A 17,931-nucleotide genomic window follows, 5' to 3' on the forward strand; every position below is an offset into this window, starting at 1 on the left:
CATTTGTGTTGTGTAAGTAGAAATTCTGTATAGCTTAAAATATGTATATATATATATATATATATATATATATATATTAGTCTATGCCTACTCATAATCTCTATAACAGCTAGTTTTGTTTTGTTTGTTATTGACATTTCAGTATTTTCATTTCAAGTTCATATAAAGACAAGACAATAGATCATATTGATTATATTGGGAGGGAATTAAACATTCTGTAACTGTAACTTAAGTGGTGCCATCTTGTGAGGTTTTCAGGAGCTATTCCTTTCAATGTTGTGACTCACATTCTTTTGTATTCCGTGGCCAAATGCAGTAGGCTAGTTCTCAAACTAGTTTTAATTCAGGACCTCCAAATGTATTTGGCTGTGGACCCCCATATTGAAATGTTTCGTGCCAGGGACCTCCAGAAGAGAAGATTTATGTTAATGAAATTTAAAAATATTCAAAAGTTTTCAATATTTTTCAAGTATGTACAAGCTCCAATGTGGCACACGAAGTGACACGTTGTGAGGTTGTATAGATCTGATATTTTGGAATATCCAACATAAATGGACAAAGTGGTTAAAATCATTGTGATGATACATTACTTTTACTGAGGGACCCCCTGGGACGGACCCCAATGGAAACAAACAAGCCATAGGTTTTCTTGGGTTTTAAATCCTCTTAGCAGACCTTGTATTGAACTGTACTTTCCTGTGCTTTTTTCTGCAAACTGTTAATAAAGTATTCAATCAATCAATCAATCTCAATCAATCAATCACTCAAACTGGGAGATGTTTGAGACTTGATTTTGTAACTACTTTGGCGCCGCTTAGTGGCTGGAGAAGCTAGACATTGCAAGCTAAGGTCCAATGACGTGCACACACAGCGAGAGAGGAAGTGGAAGTCGTCATCATTTCCAACAACAAAACACAGACAGACAGACAGACAGACAGGAGACGGTCGATGTGGTCATTCTAAAAAACTACTGGCTTGATGCGTTTCATTATTGACGGATGGGGCGTTTATTATTCCTTTGACCTTCTGTTAATGCACCTAAAGATGCTACATGCACCCTGTCACACTGTGCTAGAAGATGGCCGAGTCGGATGGGGTGGATTTTGCCTCGAATCATCCGCAGAACAGGTGAGAATGTCCCCGAGGGAAAACAAAGTGTCTTTGGGTCACTGTGGGGTCAGGAGTGCACCGTGCGTGGTCTCTTTGGAATTGGATCCATATACCTTCTCAATATGGCCAAACGTTTTAATTTCAAGGATCCCAATAACTGTCTGTGAGAGTGTGCAAATGGCATGAAGTTCAATGAACTGCATGGAACCAAAGGGTCCATTTCGTTCCATTTGCACACTGAGGGTCCCTATGCTGGGACCCCACCAACAGCCATATGGGATAGCCTATCCGTGCGCCTTAACGCACATCTTTGCAGACGAACGCCTTGGAGAGAGAAGTCCAGCTTTTCAGGAAACGCCGAGGATGTTTGGCCTAATTTGGCCTAATGGCATGCATATTACTTTAAAAAAAAGTATATTAAATAAACAATAATTGCATTATCATCTATATATGCACCACCAAATAATGCAAGCAAATGTAGCCTATAATCTTTTGCAGGTGCATACGTCTAAGTGAATTTGCATGTTTATTTAAATATCACCAGGGATACTCAGGATAGTAGCAGGGGCTGTCTATTTTATTTTTAGCATGATCTGATTATTACAATATTATCAGTGTCATTACTCATTAGCTACAATTACATGATGTCATTGACATGATTAATTGACAGACTAAATGTACACCACCTGAACTTGAAGCCTGCGCCCAGGGACCATTAGACATTGTCTGTTAATCCAGTAAGCTGATACGCTTGCAACAATGACCTACAGTGAGTATACTCATACTGTAGTGTAGGCTATAAAGCTGCTGAACAGTTTTAGATAATAAGTAGATGATGAAACAGAATATGAGCACTACATTAACCAAACTTTATTAGGAAATTGGTTATAATAGTATTGATTATATTTTGGGGGATTTAAACAAAAATATTTTTGTGTGAAAATATTAAAGCTCTATTCAGATAGTAATCATTGTTGCTAAATAATGTTCAATAACTGCGGTCTCCCCATCTCGCTAATACACAGAAAATACATGGGTTTCCAATTTCGTCCAGTTTATATATTTTGTCTGCTCATTTCTTTGTGTCATCACTTCCAATTCCACCTGTTTATGTTCACTCTCTGCATGCTGTATGAGCTCTCTCTCCTGATTGGATAAAATTGGTATCCCAACTTCAAAATGCATTTTCTGTTTACCAAAGAGCCAGAGAGACAGGGAGGTGTGTTACTGTACAAACACTGTAGCGTTGATTGTTGTCAGATGGATGTAAATAGCCTGCATCCTTAGACTCACTAAATAGAGAAAGGACGCAATCATGTCACCCTCTGGGGGCCCTGGAATGCAATGCAATACTGTAGTCAGTAGTCGGTACTGTACTCTTAACGTTGTTGAAGTAGGACTCATAAAATGCCCCTGGGACCCATCTAAAAGACCACCCATGGGTTCCAGGACACATTGCATTGAAAACCTATTTACATCACTGAGAATATATACACATACACACATTTAACACTTATTTTTAACAAAAGTAAATCACGTACTGCGTCTTTAAAACCCACACTGACAGTTGTCCACTGATGTTGTCTTTTGCTTCCCTCATAAAACTATTTGGGGATGTTATGGTCATTAGATTGTTTGAAGTCTACATGGATTTTGAATGGGTTCTGCAGTCAAAAATGGAAAAATAACCACCGCTCATCCGCTGAAAAAACTTAAGAGAGGTGCTGGAGCCACAAAGGGAACATGAGAAAGAATAAAGGGAAGCTGCACACACTCAGATCTGCGCACAATCAATGTAGCAAGCTTTCGGTCTACTGAAGAAGGTCAGTAGACTGAAAGCTTGCTAAATAAATACATTGATTGTGCGCAGATCTGAGTGTGCGGAGCTTCCCTTTATTCTTTCTAATGGGTTCTGCAGTAAAAGCTAGTTCAAATGTTAAAATAAAATATGGTTGTAATATTGGTGTTTACATTTAAAAACGCTATTTAATTTGTGCACACATTATGTGTATGCACTTTTCACACATAGGTCTACCAGCATGTTATGTCACAGACTGGACGTGTCCTTGAGCAAGACGCGGAACTAACCCTAAGTGCTCCCCATGAGCAGGTTCGTGTCTTTCATGCAGTGTCCTCTGCATGGATGAGAGGTCTTATATAAATGCATCATATTTTACCATTTATTACAATACGTTATTTTTATCTTTTTGAAGAGACGACAAAGATTTCAGAGTAGTATTGCACTGCATTGCATTGTCATGTTTTGATGTTTTCATCAAACACCTGAGAAAAAGGGAAGAGCTCCGTTGCTGTGACTCACACATGCTTTGTTCAGACGTCACTCACTCCGGTGGAGAGTGTCAGTTGAATGCCCAAAAAGGGAAATATCGTGCCTAATAATTTATGCTTCGTCATACAACGGCACAGAGCCCGGAAAACAGCAGTGAGCTTGTACTTGTACGTCTGCTGTTTTTTGTGTGCGACACTTTCTCAGAACAACGTTCACACTGGCAAAGATACAAAGCGATGCCTTTTATCTGTCGCGTCGTCGCTGTTGAAGTGTTGATCAACACACTCATTGTTATCAGCATGCGTATTGTATGCGTAAAATATAAAAAACCCTGGGGGTTAAAAAGAACACGAAACTGCCTGGCTGACGATGTAAATAATTTGTTGTCCTCTATATTACAAGCAGGAATTGTGTGAAGAGAGAAGGCGAGTGCAAATAGTTAAATGGCTTTGAAGCTGCAGTTGAAGCCAGCTCAACTTGGATTGCAGCTTTGTAGACTTTAGTAGCAGCTACTGTATGTTGGGCTTCCATTGAAGATCCGGACTTTTCTACCCGATGGGCGTCCGGGAAAGCGGTATAGTCCCTTGAACACAGCATTTACAGTTAAGAGATGCAAATTGACACGAATCCCTGAAAGTGACGTGACGGGAGGGCTTCTCTCTCTCTCTGTCTTCCAGTATGGCTAACAACAAGAACAGCACACTGCGCTGCACGTTCTCGGCGCCCAGCCACAGCGCCACGCTGCTCCGGGGCCTGGCGGTCCTCAGAGACCAGGGACAACTGCTGGACGTGGTGCTGTCCATCAACGAGGAGCAATTCCATGTCCACAAGGCTGTGCTGGCCTCCTGCAGCGACTACTTCAGGTAAGAGGTCACTTATCGGCCGCTGTCGGCCGGGTGGAAACCTGTATGTCCAAATTCTTAAAGACTTAAATTGTAAAAAAATAAAAGAATAATAACCTGTGTTCCGAATGGATCCAGTGTAGTTTATTATTATGTTGCCACAAGCTCTTGTTAATAATAATCATTGATTGGGTAAATATTTCTATAATTCTTGGCTGGGGCGACACCTGTCACAGAATTGTGTGGGAGGAATTAATTGGCATTAACAACTAAATTGGGAGAAAAGGGTAAAAATGAAATGTATATTTTGTTTTGTTTTAAAGCCACAATGACTTGTTTCCCCCATGTCTTAACTCTTTTAGCTGTTCTCTATTTTTCACAAATATCTTGGGTGTGCCATCTAACTCTATTGTCTCAATCTGAACCGTATCTCTTACGTATATGAGAACCAGTTCCTTATTATATTTAGATCGTTTGACATCTCTGTAAAGTGATCTACTGCACGTCCTGATGTGTCGTTATGGTTCAAGGATAGTCCAATAAACGGGCTGTAAACATAAGTCATGGAATCATAATAACTGGCATATTTTAATGATTGCCTCCAGGGGATACTTATCCCAAAATGAATGGTCTCCTCTCTTTCAAAACCTCACTCAAAACCCACCTCTTCAGGATAGCTTTCCCCAGCTGAGGTCTGGTTAGGATGTCCCCCCCCCTTCCCTCGTTTATCCTTTTATCTTTTTAACCCTGTACTGTTGTTGTATCTGTTATGTTTTGCTTTGTTTTTTTCTTAATAAAGTCTGTTCCTATTTTTTTTTTTTTTTTTTTTAGTTTTATTAGATGCAATTGTGAACAATAGCCAAGTAATACATAGTAAGATACATATCCATTGGCCAATCAAATGGTTCACTGCAGCTCAACAGTCAGTGTGAGGGGTGGTCAGGAGATATCTCTGAGCTCTGCGTTTAAAGGCTTGAAGGCCGTTGTCTGTGATGGAGTCCACTACATGCTCTGGTAGGCTGTTCCACACCTGAACAGCAGTGTGGAGAAAAGTTCTGTCCAATGTCCATGTTTTGGAGCCTGGGGGGTCGAGAGCATGTTCTGGTGTGGCTGTGCATCGGCGGGTGTTTCGCCGTCTGGTGTAGGGTGGAGGGAGCATGTCCTGGAGGTCCCTAGGGCAGTGGGGGGTGTGCATTTTGTACAGGACTGTAGCGGCGGCAACGTGTCTTCTGTGGCTAAGGCTGTCGATGAAAAGTGTCGTACTGGCAGTGTCTTGGTCAACTCCAATTATTTTGAGGGCCTTCCTCTGAATATTGTCCAGCAGACCAAGATGTGTCGGTGGGGCACTCATCCAAGTGAGTGAGGCGTACTCCATGACACTGCGGACCTGTAGCTTGTAGACCGTTGCACGGCTCTCGGTGGTGAGTTTACTGGCCACTCTCCTCAGTGCTGCCAACTTCTGACCGGCCCGGATGGAGATTTTGGTCAGGTGTTTCGACCAGGACAGCTTGGGGTCTATTTTGACACCCAGGACGTCAAGCTCATTTGTGGAGGAGAGCCGGTGCCCATTGAATTGTAGGTCCAGCTGTGATGGGATCCTCTTTAGTGTTCCTATGTATTTAGAAAAGCGCGATATAAATTTGAGCTATTATTATTATTATTATTATTATTATGTGATACGAGTATGAACAGCAAATGACATAGATGAAAGCAAATACAACCTGTTGAATCACGAACCAAATCATTCGATCATATCAGTCCGTTGGTCGGGGCGCCCCTTGAAGCACGGGCCAGCACTGTCATGTCTGTCCCGGAGAGCTCTGACGTGTCTTACTTTTTCAGACACCTATATAGAAAACCTTCTGTCTCTCTGTGACCTTGCTTGAGCACAGCTAGGGCGCACACTCTTATAAGTAATGGTAACTGCTTTAAAAGGTCTACTTTATCCCATCAACATCCTATCTCCTATTCCCTTCCATCACCATCTCCACCCTGTGCCGCAGAGCTATGTTCACCGGAGGCATGAGGGAGTCCAACCAGGACGCCATAGAGCTGAAGGGCCTGTCGGCCCGAGGCCTCAAACACATCATTGACTTTGCCTACAGTGCAGAGGTCACCCTGGACCTGGACTGCATTCAGGTACAGGGGGCTGCAGTTATCCATTGTTTTCTCAGCGATTATTCTAATCGATTCCTTTTTCTGATTAATCACATCAAGTAGCAAGATTGTACAATACTTTTGAAAATGTAAATGTTTCGTATATTCATACTTCATTGCACAAAGTTGTTGTTATGGATTAAAGTTCTCAGTCGCCACAACTGATTTCAGTCATTTGTTACACAGCGAATATACTGTAGCCGATCTACAAGCTCTCAATGTGTCTGTGACGCATTGAGAGCTTGGGGGGGGGTCCTTTCACAGCGCTGTTTTACAAATAGCACATTAGGACTTGGTCATAGTCATACAAACATTTTCAGTCATGAGATTTTATTTGTTGTGAGATTTGTTGCGCAAACAATTTGAAAAGGGCAGATGTAAAACCACATTGCATTATGAGATTGTAGATCAGGGCTGTTTTTCAATACTAGTGTTTTTGATATAGAATTCCTAATTCATTATGTTATTAACGATATTAACTATTTATTATCAATTGACTAAATGGACTCGTTGTATTTATCTGTTGCGCGACGCCCCGTGGTCCGTTCAGGACGTGCTGGGCGCGGCCGTGTTCCTCCAGATGGTGCCGGTGGTGGAGCTGTGCGAGGAGTTCCTCAAGTCGGCCATGAGCGTGGAGACGTGTCTGAACATCGGCCAGATGGCCACCGCCTTCAACCTGGCCTCTCTCAGGGAGTCCGTGGACGCCTTCACCTGCCGACACTTCCTGCAGATCGCCGAGGAGGAGGACTTCCTCCACCTCCCCATGGAGCGGCTCGTCTTCTTTCTGAAGAGTAACAAATTAAAGGTAGAAACAACAGATATTGGGATATTTAAGTATCTTTTCTTTTTTTTTACATACTCACAGGTCAGTCATATACAGTAGGCATGTACTGAAGCAAATCAAAAAAAGGTATCTCAAAATAGTCAAGAAAATGATGATAAAAATGATGTAACAGGATATAACTAAGTATCTGACAGACTTATTTGCAGTGCTCTGGAAGCTCTCGCTGCTATAAAAGGTAAAATGATATGTATGTTGTTGGTCTGCACGTATAGCCTGGTAAACCATCCCGGTCATGTGAATTCACAATACATTAATATCATGTGTCTTCTGCAGAGCGCTGTGTGGGCGTTTTGCACCCAGCGCTTGGGGCCACACCCGGGTCTGCAGAAGACACATTATAATGTGAATTTACTCGACCAGGGTGGTTTTACCAGGTTAGTACACATATCCGTGAATGTTTATACGGTGAGTTTACCATGTATCACTTGGGGGGGCTTTAACTGTTCAAATACCTTTTTTCCCCTTTTTTACAAATGTTATAGTAGCCAATTTTCTTTACCCCCCTTTTCTCCCCAATTTAGTCGTTCTTCCAATTAATTGCTCCCCACACACATTTCTGTGTTGTCACTGCTGCTATCCCTGCTGACAGGTGCCGTGCCGCACTGCCGCCCCCAGCCCGTAGGAATACATGATGCAATGCCCGTACCCTTTTTTCCAACATTTATACAGCATATTTATTGTTTGTGACTCTATGAGAATACCAAATGATTCGTGGCTCTGCCTTTTTAAAGAACTGCAGTGAGATCGACTTGTTCCACGCTGCCGTCCGCTGGCTTCAGCATGACGAGTCTCGGCGGGAGGAGGCGGACGCTGTGCTCCGGCACGTGCGCTTCCCTCTCATGCGCTCGTCGGAGCTGGTGGACAGCGTCCAGACGGTCGGCATCATGGTGGAGGACGAACGTTGTCGGCAGTACCTTCTGGAGGTATGTGGAGTGGACCCACCGGTTGCCATGCCACCTTCTGCAGCCCCTTATGTCTAACGAACCTCATGCACGTACAGCAGTGGTAGGGCCAGAACTCGCCTGCGAAAATATCTGGCCTGACAAATTATTTTGTTGTAAATAATTTCCAATAGCTGACTGACAGTCCAGGTAGGATATAGCCGGCAATAGCGTTGAATTGATGAAACCGGTGGGTAGGATGAACAAATAGTTAATTTTGTTTTCACTGTCAACTTTTCTCTCGAGACTTTTGGGTGAAAATGCCTTAAATGATAGATCGTTTCTCTCCGTTTTAGGACTATGACTCTCATTCGCCATTTCAAATGTTTTGAAACTTTTTGATGAACTAAAAATCCTCTCTAAGTGCCACATTCAAGGATGCGGTCTGCACCTGTATAATTTAATTCCACATGGTTTTCTATCTATTGTTATACCACACACATGTATTAACTTTTTTTAAGGTAGTTATTATTATTGTATATAAGGTTCCAGGTTTTTTAAATGACTTTCCGACCCCTGATGTACAGTAACCTGCTGCTCTTTACACCGTTTATGTCTAACCTCTTGTACTGCTGCTTTTTCATGCTATGTGTACAGTATGTACTAGGGCTGGGTGATGTGACTTTGAATCAGTATCACGATTATTTCAAACTTTTGCCTCGATTACAACTAATTGAAGAAAAAGGATATATGGCAGATCTATCTTTATTTAGTCGATTATAAAAAATCTCTATCGTTATGTAAATTATTCGATTAACCTACTGTACATAACCCCCGACCCCCCCCCCCCCTTTTCCCCCTGAAAATGACAAATGAGCTTGCACAAAAAAAAAAATCAGCCACTTACAATACAATCAAATAAAATGGACTCTCATTCTTCTGATCCCGGCGGCATAATAGGCGTTCAACTACCAGATCCTGCCGTTCCGGCAGCACGAGATGCGCTCGCCGCGGACCCTCATCCGCTCGGACGCCGTGTCCCTCATCACCTTCGGCGGCACGCCGTACACGGACAACGACCGCACGGTGAGCGCCAAGGTCTACCACCTCCCCGACGCCGCCGCCTCGCGGCAGTTCAAGGAGCTGACGGAGATGGAGACGGGCTGCAGCCACGCGTGCGTGGCCGCCATGGACAACTTCGTGTACGTGGTGGGCGGGCAGCACCTGCAGTACCGCAGCGGGGAGGGCGCGGTGGACAGCTGCTTCCGCTACGACCCGCACCTCAGCCAGTGGCTGCGCGTCCCGCCCCTGCAGGTAATAGTTGACCAATCCGTTATTACTCTGTCATTTTGCTTTTTTTCCATCAATCATGGCATTTTGTTTCTGACCTGAGATCAGATTCTAAAAATGTCTTCTACATCCTGACAGTTTTCTGAAAAAAACATGTTTCTGTGTCGGTGTTTCTTCGATTTTTCAAAAATAGCAGACCTACAAGCTCGTAGCGCGCCACTCGGTGGTGCGCTATGATCTTGTAGATCTGATAGCTAAAGCATGACATGATGCTAACACCAAAAGGGGTTCCCAGCCCAAAATGGGTTTTAACCACTTGCAGTAAGTTATAGTTTGTTTACTTTGTTAATGTAAAAGGTAAGTGATATTTATTTTAATTAAAACGGTCACTTCCAATTTCACTTGTTTAATCTCTATTCTGTCTGAGTTCTGTATCCTGATTGGATAGAATTGGTGTCTCGACCGGAAAATGCATTTACTGTTTAATAAAGAGGCAGAAAAAGTATCTTTAAAAAAACCAATAATAATATAGAACCTCTATATTCTTTCATAATTGCACCCCTGCCTGTATTGTGTATTGTAGGAGGGCCGGATCCAGTTCCAGCTGAATGTCCTGCATGGACAGCTGTATGCCACAGGGGGGCGCAACCGGTCCGGCAGCCTGTCGTCGGTGGAGTGCTATTGCCCCAAGAAGAATGAGTGGATTTATGTGGAGCCGCTGAAGCGCAGAATCTGGGGTCACGCAGGTAGGGCAGCAACTATCCATTATGTACTTAGTGATATATAGAACAATTGCTTTTTCCATTTACTCTCGACTCATCGAGAAGTATGTTTTTTTTTCTTTTTTACTTCATAAAACGCGTAACCCGCATTTTAATCAAATATTCTACGCTGCCGAGACTGTTTTATTACCTTTTAGAGCATACGCTGAATTATTTGGGCTTTTGATCCGTGAAAATCCGCCGGAAAAAGGTTCCTCCGTTTGTTATGAACGATCGCACCACCCGCCATCTTGGTGCGCCGCAAGACCGCCCCCACAAGACCCTCCTCCATGAGGCGTTGTACCCCGTTCATTTGCATTGGCCTCAATTTCCCAGAAGCCCAGCAAAGTAACAGGGAAAATAGCAGATCTAACAACCTCAAAACGCGTCACGTCACAAGCAGGTTAGATCTGCTACTTTCCCTTTCACAACTTTTTCCTTTCTTTAGCGTTTCACCTCTTCGCCTATTATTAATGACATGCCATGACATTCACGACACTCGTCGATTTAACTGTCGCTGCTCCCTCGTTTGCCGTGCACAGGGACCGCCTGCGGGGACAAGCTCTACGTGTCGGGCGGCTACGGCGTCTCGCTGGACGACAAGAAGAGCCTCCACTGCTACGACCCGGCGGCCGACCGCTGGGACTTCCGCGCCCCCATGAACGAGCCCCGCGTGCTGCACTCCATGATCGGCGCCCGCGGGCGCATCTACGCCCTCGGCGGCCGCATGGACCACGTGGACCGCTGCTTCGACGTGCTGGCGCTCGAGTACTACGTGCCCGAGAGCGACCAGTGGACCACGGTCAGCCCCATGCGCACGGGGCAGTCGGAGGCGGGCTGCTGCCTGCTGGACGCCCGCATCTACGTGGTGGGCGGCTACAACTGGCACCTGAACAACGTGACGAGCATCGTGCAGGTGTACAACACGGAGACGGACGAGTGGGAGAGGGACATGCACTTCCCGGAGTCCTTTGCGGGCATCGCCTGCACGCCCATCATACTTCCACAGACGACCACTCTGCGTTGAGCCCCCCCCCCCCCCCCCTCACGTCCACCCATACAGTTATAAAGGATAGAGGGAAGGACCGGGAGCGACAGCCCCGCCCCCCGGCTATTCATTTCAACTGAAGTTGCTCAGTGGCGTTTTGAAGCACCCGGAAGACTGCCGGGGAAGTACCATTTATAACTCGATGGCTCGAGCGAGCGGAAGAGCAGCCCCGGACCTCAAATTTGAGGATGACGCACATGGCGTCACTGAACGTCTGTCCACCTCCATGAACGTGCTGCAGTTCCGCTTTTCGCCAGTAGGTAGGGGCAGCTTCAACGTTGGATAGCCTTACTGGGGGGCTTGCGTCCACCTGACAAATGCGGTCTCAATTTAGGACGAGTGGTTCCATAGATAGCGATGTTATGTCTCACCTTAAAGGGCCATTTCACCCGTTTTGCAACCAGATCTTATTTTAATGACGAGAAACACTTTCCTGGGGTTTTTATGTGGCTAATATGTGTTTTTAGATATTTTAGTATTTCAATGCGTCTGTGATGTCACAGACACTGGTCACTGACAGCCCTCCATTATGCCCAGCATTATGGTCATTGTAGTAGTTCAGCAGTAAGACCAGTGTTCACAGAAACACAGACAACATAAAAACCCCAGGAAAGTGTTTCTTGTCTCCCAAACATCATTAAAATAAGATCTGGTTGCAAAATTGTCAAGTGGCCCTTTAAGTAACAACATTTTTAAGCAGTGCATAACGGCACCAATGAACAGCTATGTATGTGTGTCCCTATGTACTGTATGTATGTGTCCATGTAACATGGACATACATACTGTTGAGCAGCCGTCACACACTCGCCCCTGCAGCACACACACACGCTGCACCACTCAGTTTTTCATAAATGAATGCCCCACTTTGTCACACAAGAGTGTCGCACAAAAGTAGTGAAAATAGCTACTGTTCTTGTAGATTTTCACTATTTTAAATTATAAAATAAAGTCCCAAAAATGTGGACGATATGATATGTTCTTATTGAGCCTGCAGGGAGAATTTCAGTCACCAGAGGCATAATTTAAGATACGTTTTTAGGGCAAGAGAAAGCACTAGATGCCATTAATTTTGAACGAAAGTATACAAACTCAACAAAGCTTGCATTTATGCAGGACGAAAAGAAATAAGAACACAGACATTAATATACAGTATAGCGTACAGTATTGCATAGTACATATTCAAACAATGTAAATCACGACATGTTCTCATTTGTTATTCATATTACAACTCTGTTTAATGGTGAGAATGTGTGCTATATCAAAAGGATAAAACCTTGCGATTACATGTTGAGTGGTCGTGAAATTCGAATATTGCGTGATTTGCATCGGTCGACAACTATGCCGCTTATGGTGAAGAAGACATAACTTACCATACAGTCTATGTACATTAAAGCCATTAGTATCCACTGTACAGTACGTTCCCTGAAGAGAACGGGCTCGACCTGACAACTGTGATGGTTTTGGTTCCATGTGCTGCTGCTGAGTGTTGAGTCAACACTGTTTTGTTGTGAACATTTCACACGCTGTTGCCGTATTCTTGTTCGTGTTCGTGTTTCCTTTATTTTCTTCTGTTTATATGTACATGTGAGGGAATGAAAAGTAATCAAACAATTGAACTTGTATTCTATACAGTGTATTGTTACAATTTTCCTTCCTATGGCTGAGGTTTGTATAATAATGAATGCTATGGCGAGTTGTGCAGAGTTCTTTACACCAGTGATTCGTGGGCCGCAGAGGATATAGCAAGTCGGCCTTCAAATACTTGCAAAACACTGCAATGCGATGAGAGCAGACTAGCCGATACCATCTTTGCTCTCCATGGTCCCTGCTGACTGTACAGCATCAGCTAAGACACAAACACCAATAGAGCCAGCCAGGCAAAATGCTAAGATTTTAATATAACATTAATATTTAAATGGAAAAAAATCATGGTATTTTTCTTTAAATCCTGTTTTCATTGTTATACTGATAAATGGGAACTCAAAGTGTACTATGAGTGACTGTTGTTGATAGCTGGAGACCAGAACACAAAATACAACTGATTGATAATTGAAAATGCATGTGGCCTGACCACTTAAGCAGCCATTAAGAGGTCAGATGGGTGGGCTGTGAATGCTTTTCAGATTTCAAGTGGACCCTGATCCAGAACAGGTTGGGAACCACTGTCATTTTTGACAGCTGAGGTTATATATCCGGAAATAAATCAAGGTGTTCATACAGGAAAGTGCTCAACTCCAAGCAGAAAGCTGTGCTGAAGCTGCCTGAGACTTTGCAGTGTGCCCTGTATGTGTGTAGGAATGGATTCATGGTTGGAATGTATGTAAGCTCTAAAACCTTTCCACTAGTTCACGTGCAAAAGCCCTTGATAATTTAACATTCGCACACTGAATAGCGCCAACCATTGACAAGTTGGCAAGTCACAATATACAGTTATATATCCATTGGGGCAGGGAGATCTCTCAATCATTCTGCAACTTCCAGGAGATTCAGTTAGTAATTTAGATTAGATTTTTCAAAATGTTGGATATGTTATTTTTGGAACAAATACGTACTCTTATCTTCTCACATTGTTATAAGTTTATTTAGCATTTTTGCTGTGCAAAGGTGTTAATAGAATGTTGGCTTGGACATGTTGATTGTACTACATTTTTATACCAGTGTCGCGCATCAATGTCACTTTCCTATGCAGACGGTTGGAGTAAACTGAGGTCAGTTTTCGGATCCGGTCTACAAGCGGATAGGTTTGCGTCAATGTGATGAATCTGACACGTTTCTTCTTTCTTCAAGTACTTCTTGGAATACCTTGTTTGGTGCAGTATATCCAACTTTTTATTCCAACTCAATCTTCTCTTATGGGGGTCTCTGGCACACTCTTTTCAGTTGGAGTCCGCAGCCAAATACATACTGTATCTATGTGGTGTCCTTGACATAAAAATGTTTGTGAATCACTGATCTCAAACACTTTCTGTAGACACTTGCCTTGCTGATTTGTTCAAGACACCCCAAAGACTCTAAATTGGAGATGTTCTTCATATAAGTGAATTTTAATGTATATCATGTGAGCATATTGCTTTATTTATATGGTAATGCAGTGGCATAACATGTAACAGTTTTCCAGCTTGATGAGGATATTGTTGCACAGTTAGGTTCTTTTTGTAAGCGGTTTTTTTAACAATGCTCATTCTGCACATGACACTAAACTGCTACTTGATCAACATGACAAAGTATGCTGTTAAAAAAGTACATTTTACAACTTTTTGGCAGCTACTATACATTAACCACTTTCATGGTATGCGAACAAAAGTATCTAGAGTGTTAAACCTTAAAACAATAGCAGATCTATAACGTTAGCTTGCAGGTCTGCTAATTTAGCTGTTTGTCGAACAAGGAAGTATGTAGGGCTTAAGTGGTTATATTCAACTTTGTGTGCATTTATGTAGATCTGTCTGTCTGTCTACTGTGTTCGTCTTTTAGTCTACCGTCTTGTGTAATGCACTACCTATAAAGTAGCACAAAGGTTTTGTCAACTGCATGAAACATTTAGATTGGAGGTTGGCGATACAAGTGGATAGCTAGTGGGAAAAGTAATCATTTGACAAGGTACAGTAAGGGTCATTTTTATTTTAGTGACACTGCTGCTCTTCTCGTAACAGTATTGACAAAGATGTACCATAAGAATGATGACTCGGCTGCTAATAATACGTATTTAGTATTATATGTCTGTAGGGGAGATGCACGGTTGTGACTCATATGGCGTTATGGACACAGACATAACTCTATGATGGTGTACAAATAGAGCCGGTCCATTTGGTTTAATTTGTAATCTCTCTCGAGTTGCAGACCTGTAAGGGTCCGTTTACCATCAATATTTTAGCTGGGAACGGTAACCTTCTGAACCCCCCAGGACCCCTGGAGGCTCTAACCAAATCTACCTACCTAATTAGATTATTATAGCTGCAGCTGTGCTGTCTTTCCCTGCTGTGATGCCTCTGTGGTAACAGTCCTTTGTCCTTTACATGCAAACATGAGTATGTCTGCAACAATCAAACTTAGCGATTATAAAAACATAAATTATTGATTAATAATGTATACCCTAGAAATGTGGTGTCTCCCCGAGACCCAAACTTACAAACCACTTAAGCCCTATTCTAAGACAAAGCCTAAATAGTGAAAATAGCTGATCTGCAAGCTCACATCCTGATGCGGCGTGTTGTGAGCTTGTCCATTGGCTATTTTCACTGTTTTTTTATAACACTGAAGTATAATTTATTGATGTATGAAAAGATCAAAAATGTAAGAACCCCGCGCTGCTCGATTATTCAATTAATCGAAAAAGTAATCGATAGAATATATTCGAAGAAGATATTCCGTAGTTGCAGCCCTAATGAGTAGCAGCCATTTTTGCCTTGTGTAATTGCGATGTTGTATGTCTCATTATGAAGCACATTAATTAATACTATACTAAGTGCATTATAAAGGAACCCACTGTAATCTAAGGGGAATGTAGTAGACTTCTGTGTAGCTTTATGTGTATCCTTTATTAAATGTATTAAAACAACTATTGCTGCACATTTTCCACCTGCAACTGGTCTTCAAACTTTTTCATTTTTTTTTCATCAGATATTTATACATTTTGTATTATTTCCTTCCAGGAGTTTATCAAAGAAGGCGTGGTCCCATGTAGAACACTGTATTTCTTGTTTAGTTTTAAACAGCCACTATACAGTTGTTGATAGGCCAATCATGTTTGATCCAAATATTACTAATAGCTGTGTGTGTGTGTGTGTGTGTGTGTGTGTGTGTGTGTGTGTGTGTGCAGTGACACCCCTCCACACACGCTTAATATAAATCCTTTTAACAACCATCCATGATGCACACACAAGAACAAAATTCATGACAAAACCTCACACACACACACACACACACACACACATGCAGTACGGTGAGTCACTCTCAAGAGGACAGTAGCCTACTAGTCTCGGGTTTGCTTCCAGTGCCCAGAGGTGGAAAGTAACTTAATTAGTCTACATTTACTACATTTACAAGTACTACTTAAATTCAATTTAAAAGTAGTTATGTATATATTTATTACTTATATAGTATTTCCATTTTTCCATAATTTATACTTCTCCACTCTCAGAGGCAAATGCAGATTTGTTGCGACCACAGGTCGCATTTAGTTTACTTTGAAATCGTGCCAGAAATCGTAACATACAATTAAGCCCTATCAAAACTGGCCATTCATTGTCAATGGCATTCAATGTTTGTGTTAGGACAAACACTCAAAACTGGCCATTCATTGTTTGCGTTAGGACAATGTTTGTGTCCAAGTCACAGTAGGAGGCGTTAGCGCCCCTCAAAAATCACACTTGTGTGAAGTGAGAGGCGCTCTCATACGTCACATTCCGTGCTCAGCCAATCAAATAATTTCCTCCTCAAAAATATGCATGAGTAGGTCCTACTTCTTCAACCACTGAATGATAGGATCATAGTGACTCATGTCAGAGATGTATTTGTGAGCTAAACCATTAAGTAACCAATGGCAATGAATAATTGAGTAGGTTGAAATGGATTGCAATTGCATTTTATCAGGACAGTGAAGTGATGTCTTCAGCATCTCTCATCCCAGTAAGCATTTTCAAAGAGCCGGGGTCTTCAAACAATCCTGTTCGGAAATCCAAAGCTAATCTCCGGCACCGTTAACCCGGTCGATGCCAAACTTTGCACATACACTCCCTGGATGCCGACGAACCTCTGCCCCAAATTTTCCAGAGCGGCCTGTTAGCTCTACCAGGAGGCCGCCTTTTGTAAAACATTACTCCTCCATATTTTGTCCAAAAATCCTACAAATCGTTACACAGTATCTCTAAGTCCTGTGCTCAAGACAGATCTGTCCTATATTTCATATTCCATCCTGATTGGCTAACATTGGCTTTCAAAGTTTACAGGATTCTCAAATCATGAATGAACGCAGTGTGCAAAAGACATTCCTACTAGGCTGAGGAATATAACCCATCCTTTTCCCATTGGCCTGTTATAGCGCCACCAACAGGTGAATTTTTGTGAAACACATTTTTGGAACAAATTAAATGCCTCAAATCATCCAATTGCTCTGTAAGAAGAAATGGCACCCTTTTCACATTGGCTTATTATAGCGCCACCAGGAGGCCACAACCTGACCTGCCCTGGTGGAGACCTGTGCCCCGAGGGGCACTTTTTCTAGTTAACATCTCATGAGGAAAGAATATTTTGACCCATGGTCATGGTAATTTTGGCATTGTTTTGAAGCTCCAATTTAGGATTCTATATTCACATATATAAAGAGTTTGATTTGTAGATGGAATTTTATTTCTTATCCTATATAACATCAAAGCATTATTACTCCAATGTTTACAGACTTGTAACCAAACCTACTGTAGCCTATTATTAGAGCCCCAAGTGGGGACCACACTTAATTTGAGAATCACTGGCCTATTATGAATATCAAACTGGGGGTCTTTATGGGGAAACAAACAAACTATTTAACAAACCAATAAAAGTTGTAGGACCTCCTGAGACTGCATGATGCTGCGTCGACCACCAAAATAACACCTGTCACGCTCCACTGCCGCCGTGCGTGTGTGTATCCATCGTGCGCGGTGACGCAGACGGGGGACCCGCGGCGCGCGCGCGCCGTGCGTGGCGACGTTTCATTGAGAAAGAAAGAGG

General features: G+C 42.7%; 1 protein-coding gene across 1 annotated transcript; it reads left to right on the forward strand.

Moving 5' to 3' along the window:
• The first annotated feature begins 920 nt into the window (after positions 1-920).
• Positions 921-15,796, forward strand: klhl26 (kelch-like family member 26). The gene is made up of 8 exons (XM_080771231.1): positions 921-1,128; positions 4,078-4,263; positions 6,246-6,381; positions 6,950-7,204; positions 7,975-8,166; positions 9,085-9,438; positions 9,998-10,160; positions 10,718-15,796. The coding sequence occupies exons 1-8, from the start codon at positions 1,079-1,081 to the stop codon at positions 11,200-11,202; spliced, it is 1,821 nt and encodes a 606-aa protein (XP_080627357.1). The 5' UTR covers positions 921-1,078; the 3' UTR covers positions 11,203-15,796.
• The last annotated feature ends 2,135 nt before the right edge of the window (positions 15,797-17,931 follow it).

The sequence above is a fragment of the Protomyctophum bolini genome, assembly GCF_963924005.1.
Source record: "Protomyctophum bolini genome assembly, chromosome: 8".
Taxonomy (NCBI): Eukaryota; Metazoa; Chordata; class Actinopteri; order Myctophiformes; family Myctophidae; genus Protomyctophum; species Protomyctophum bolini.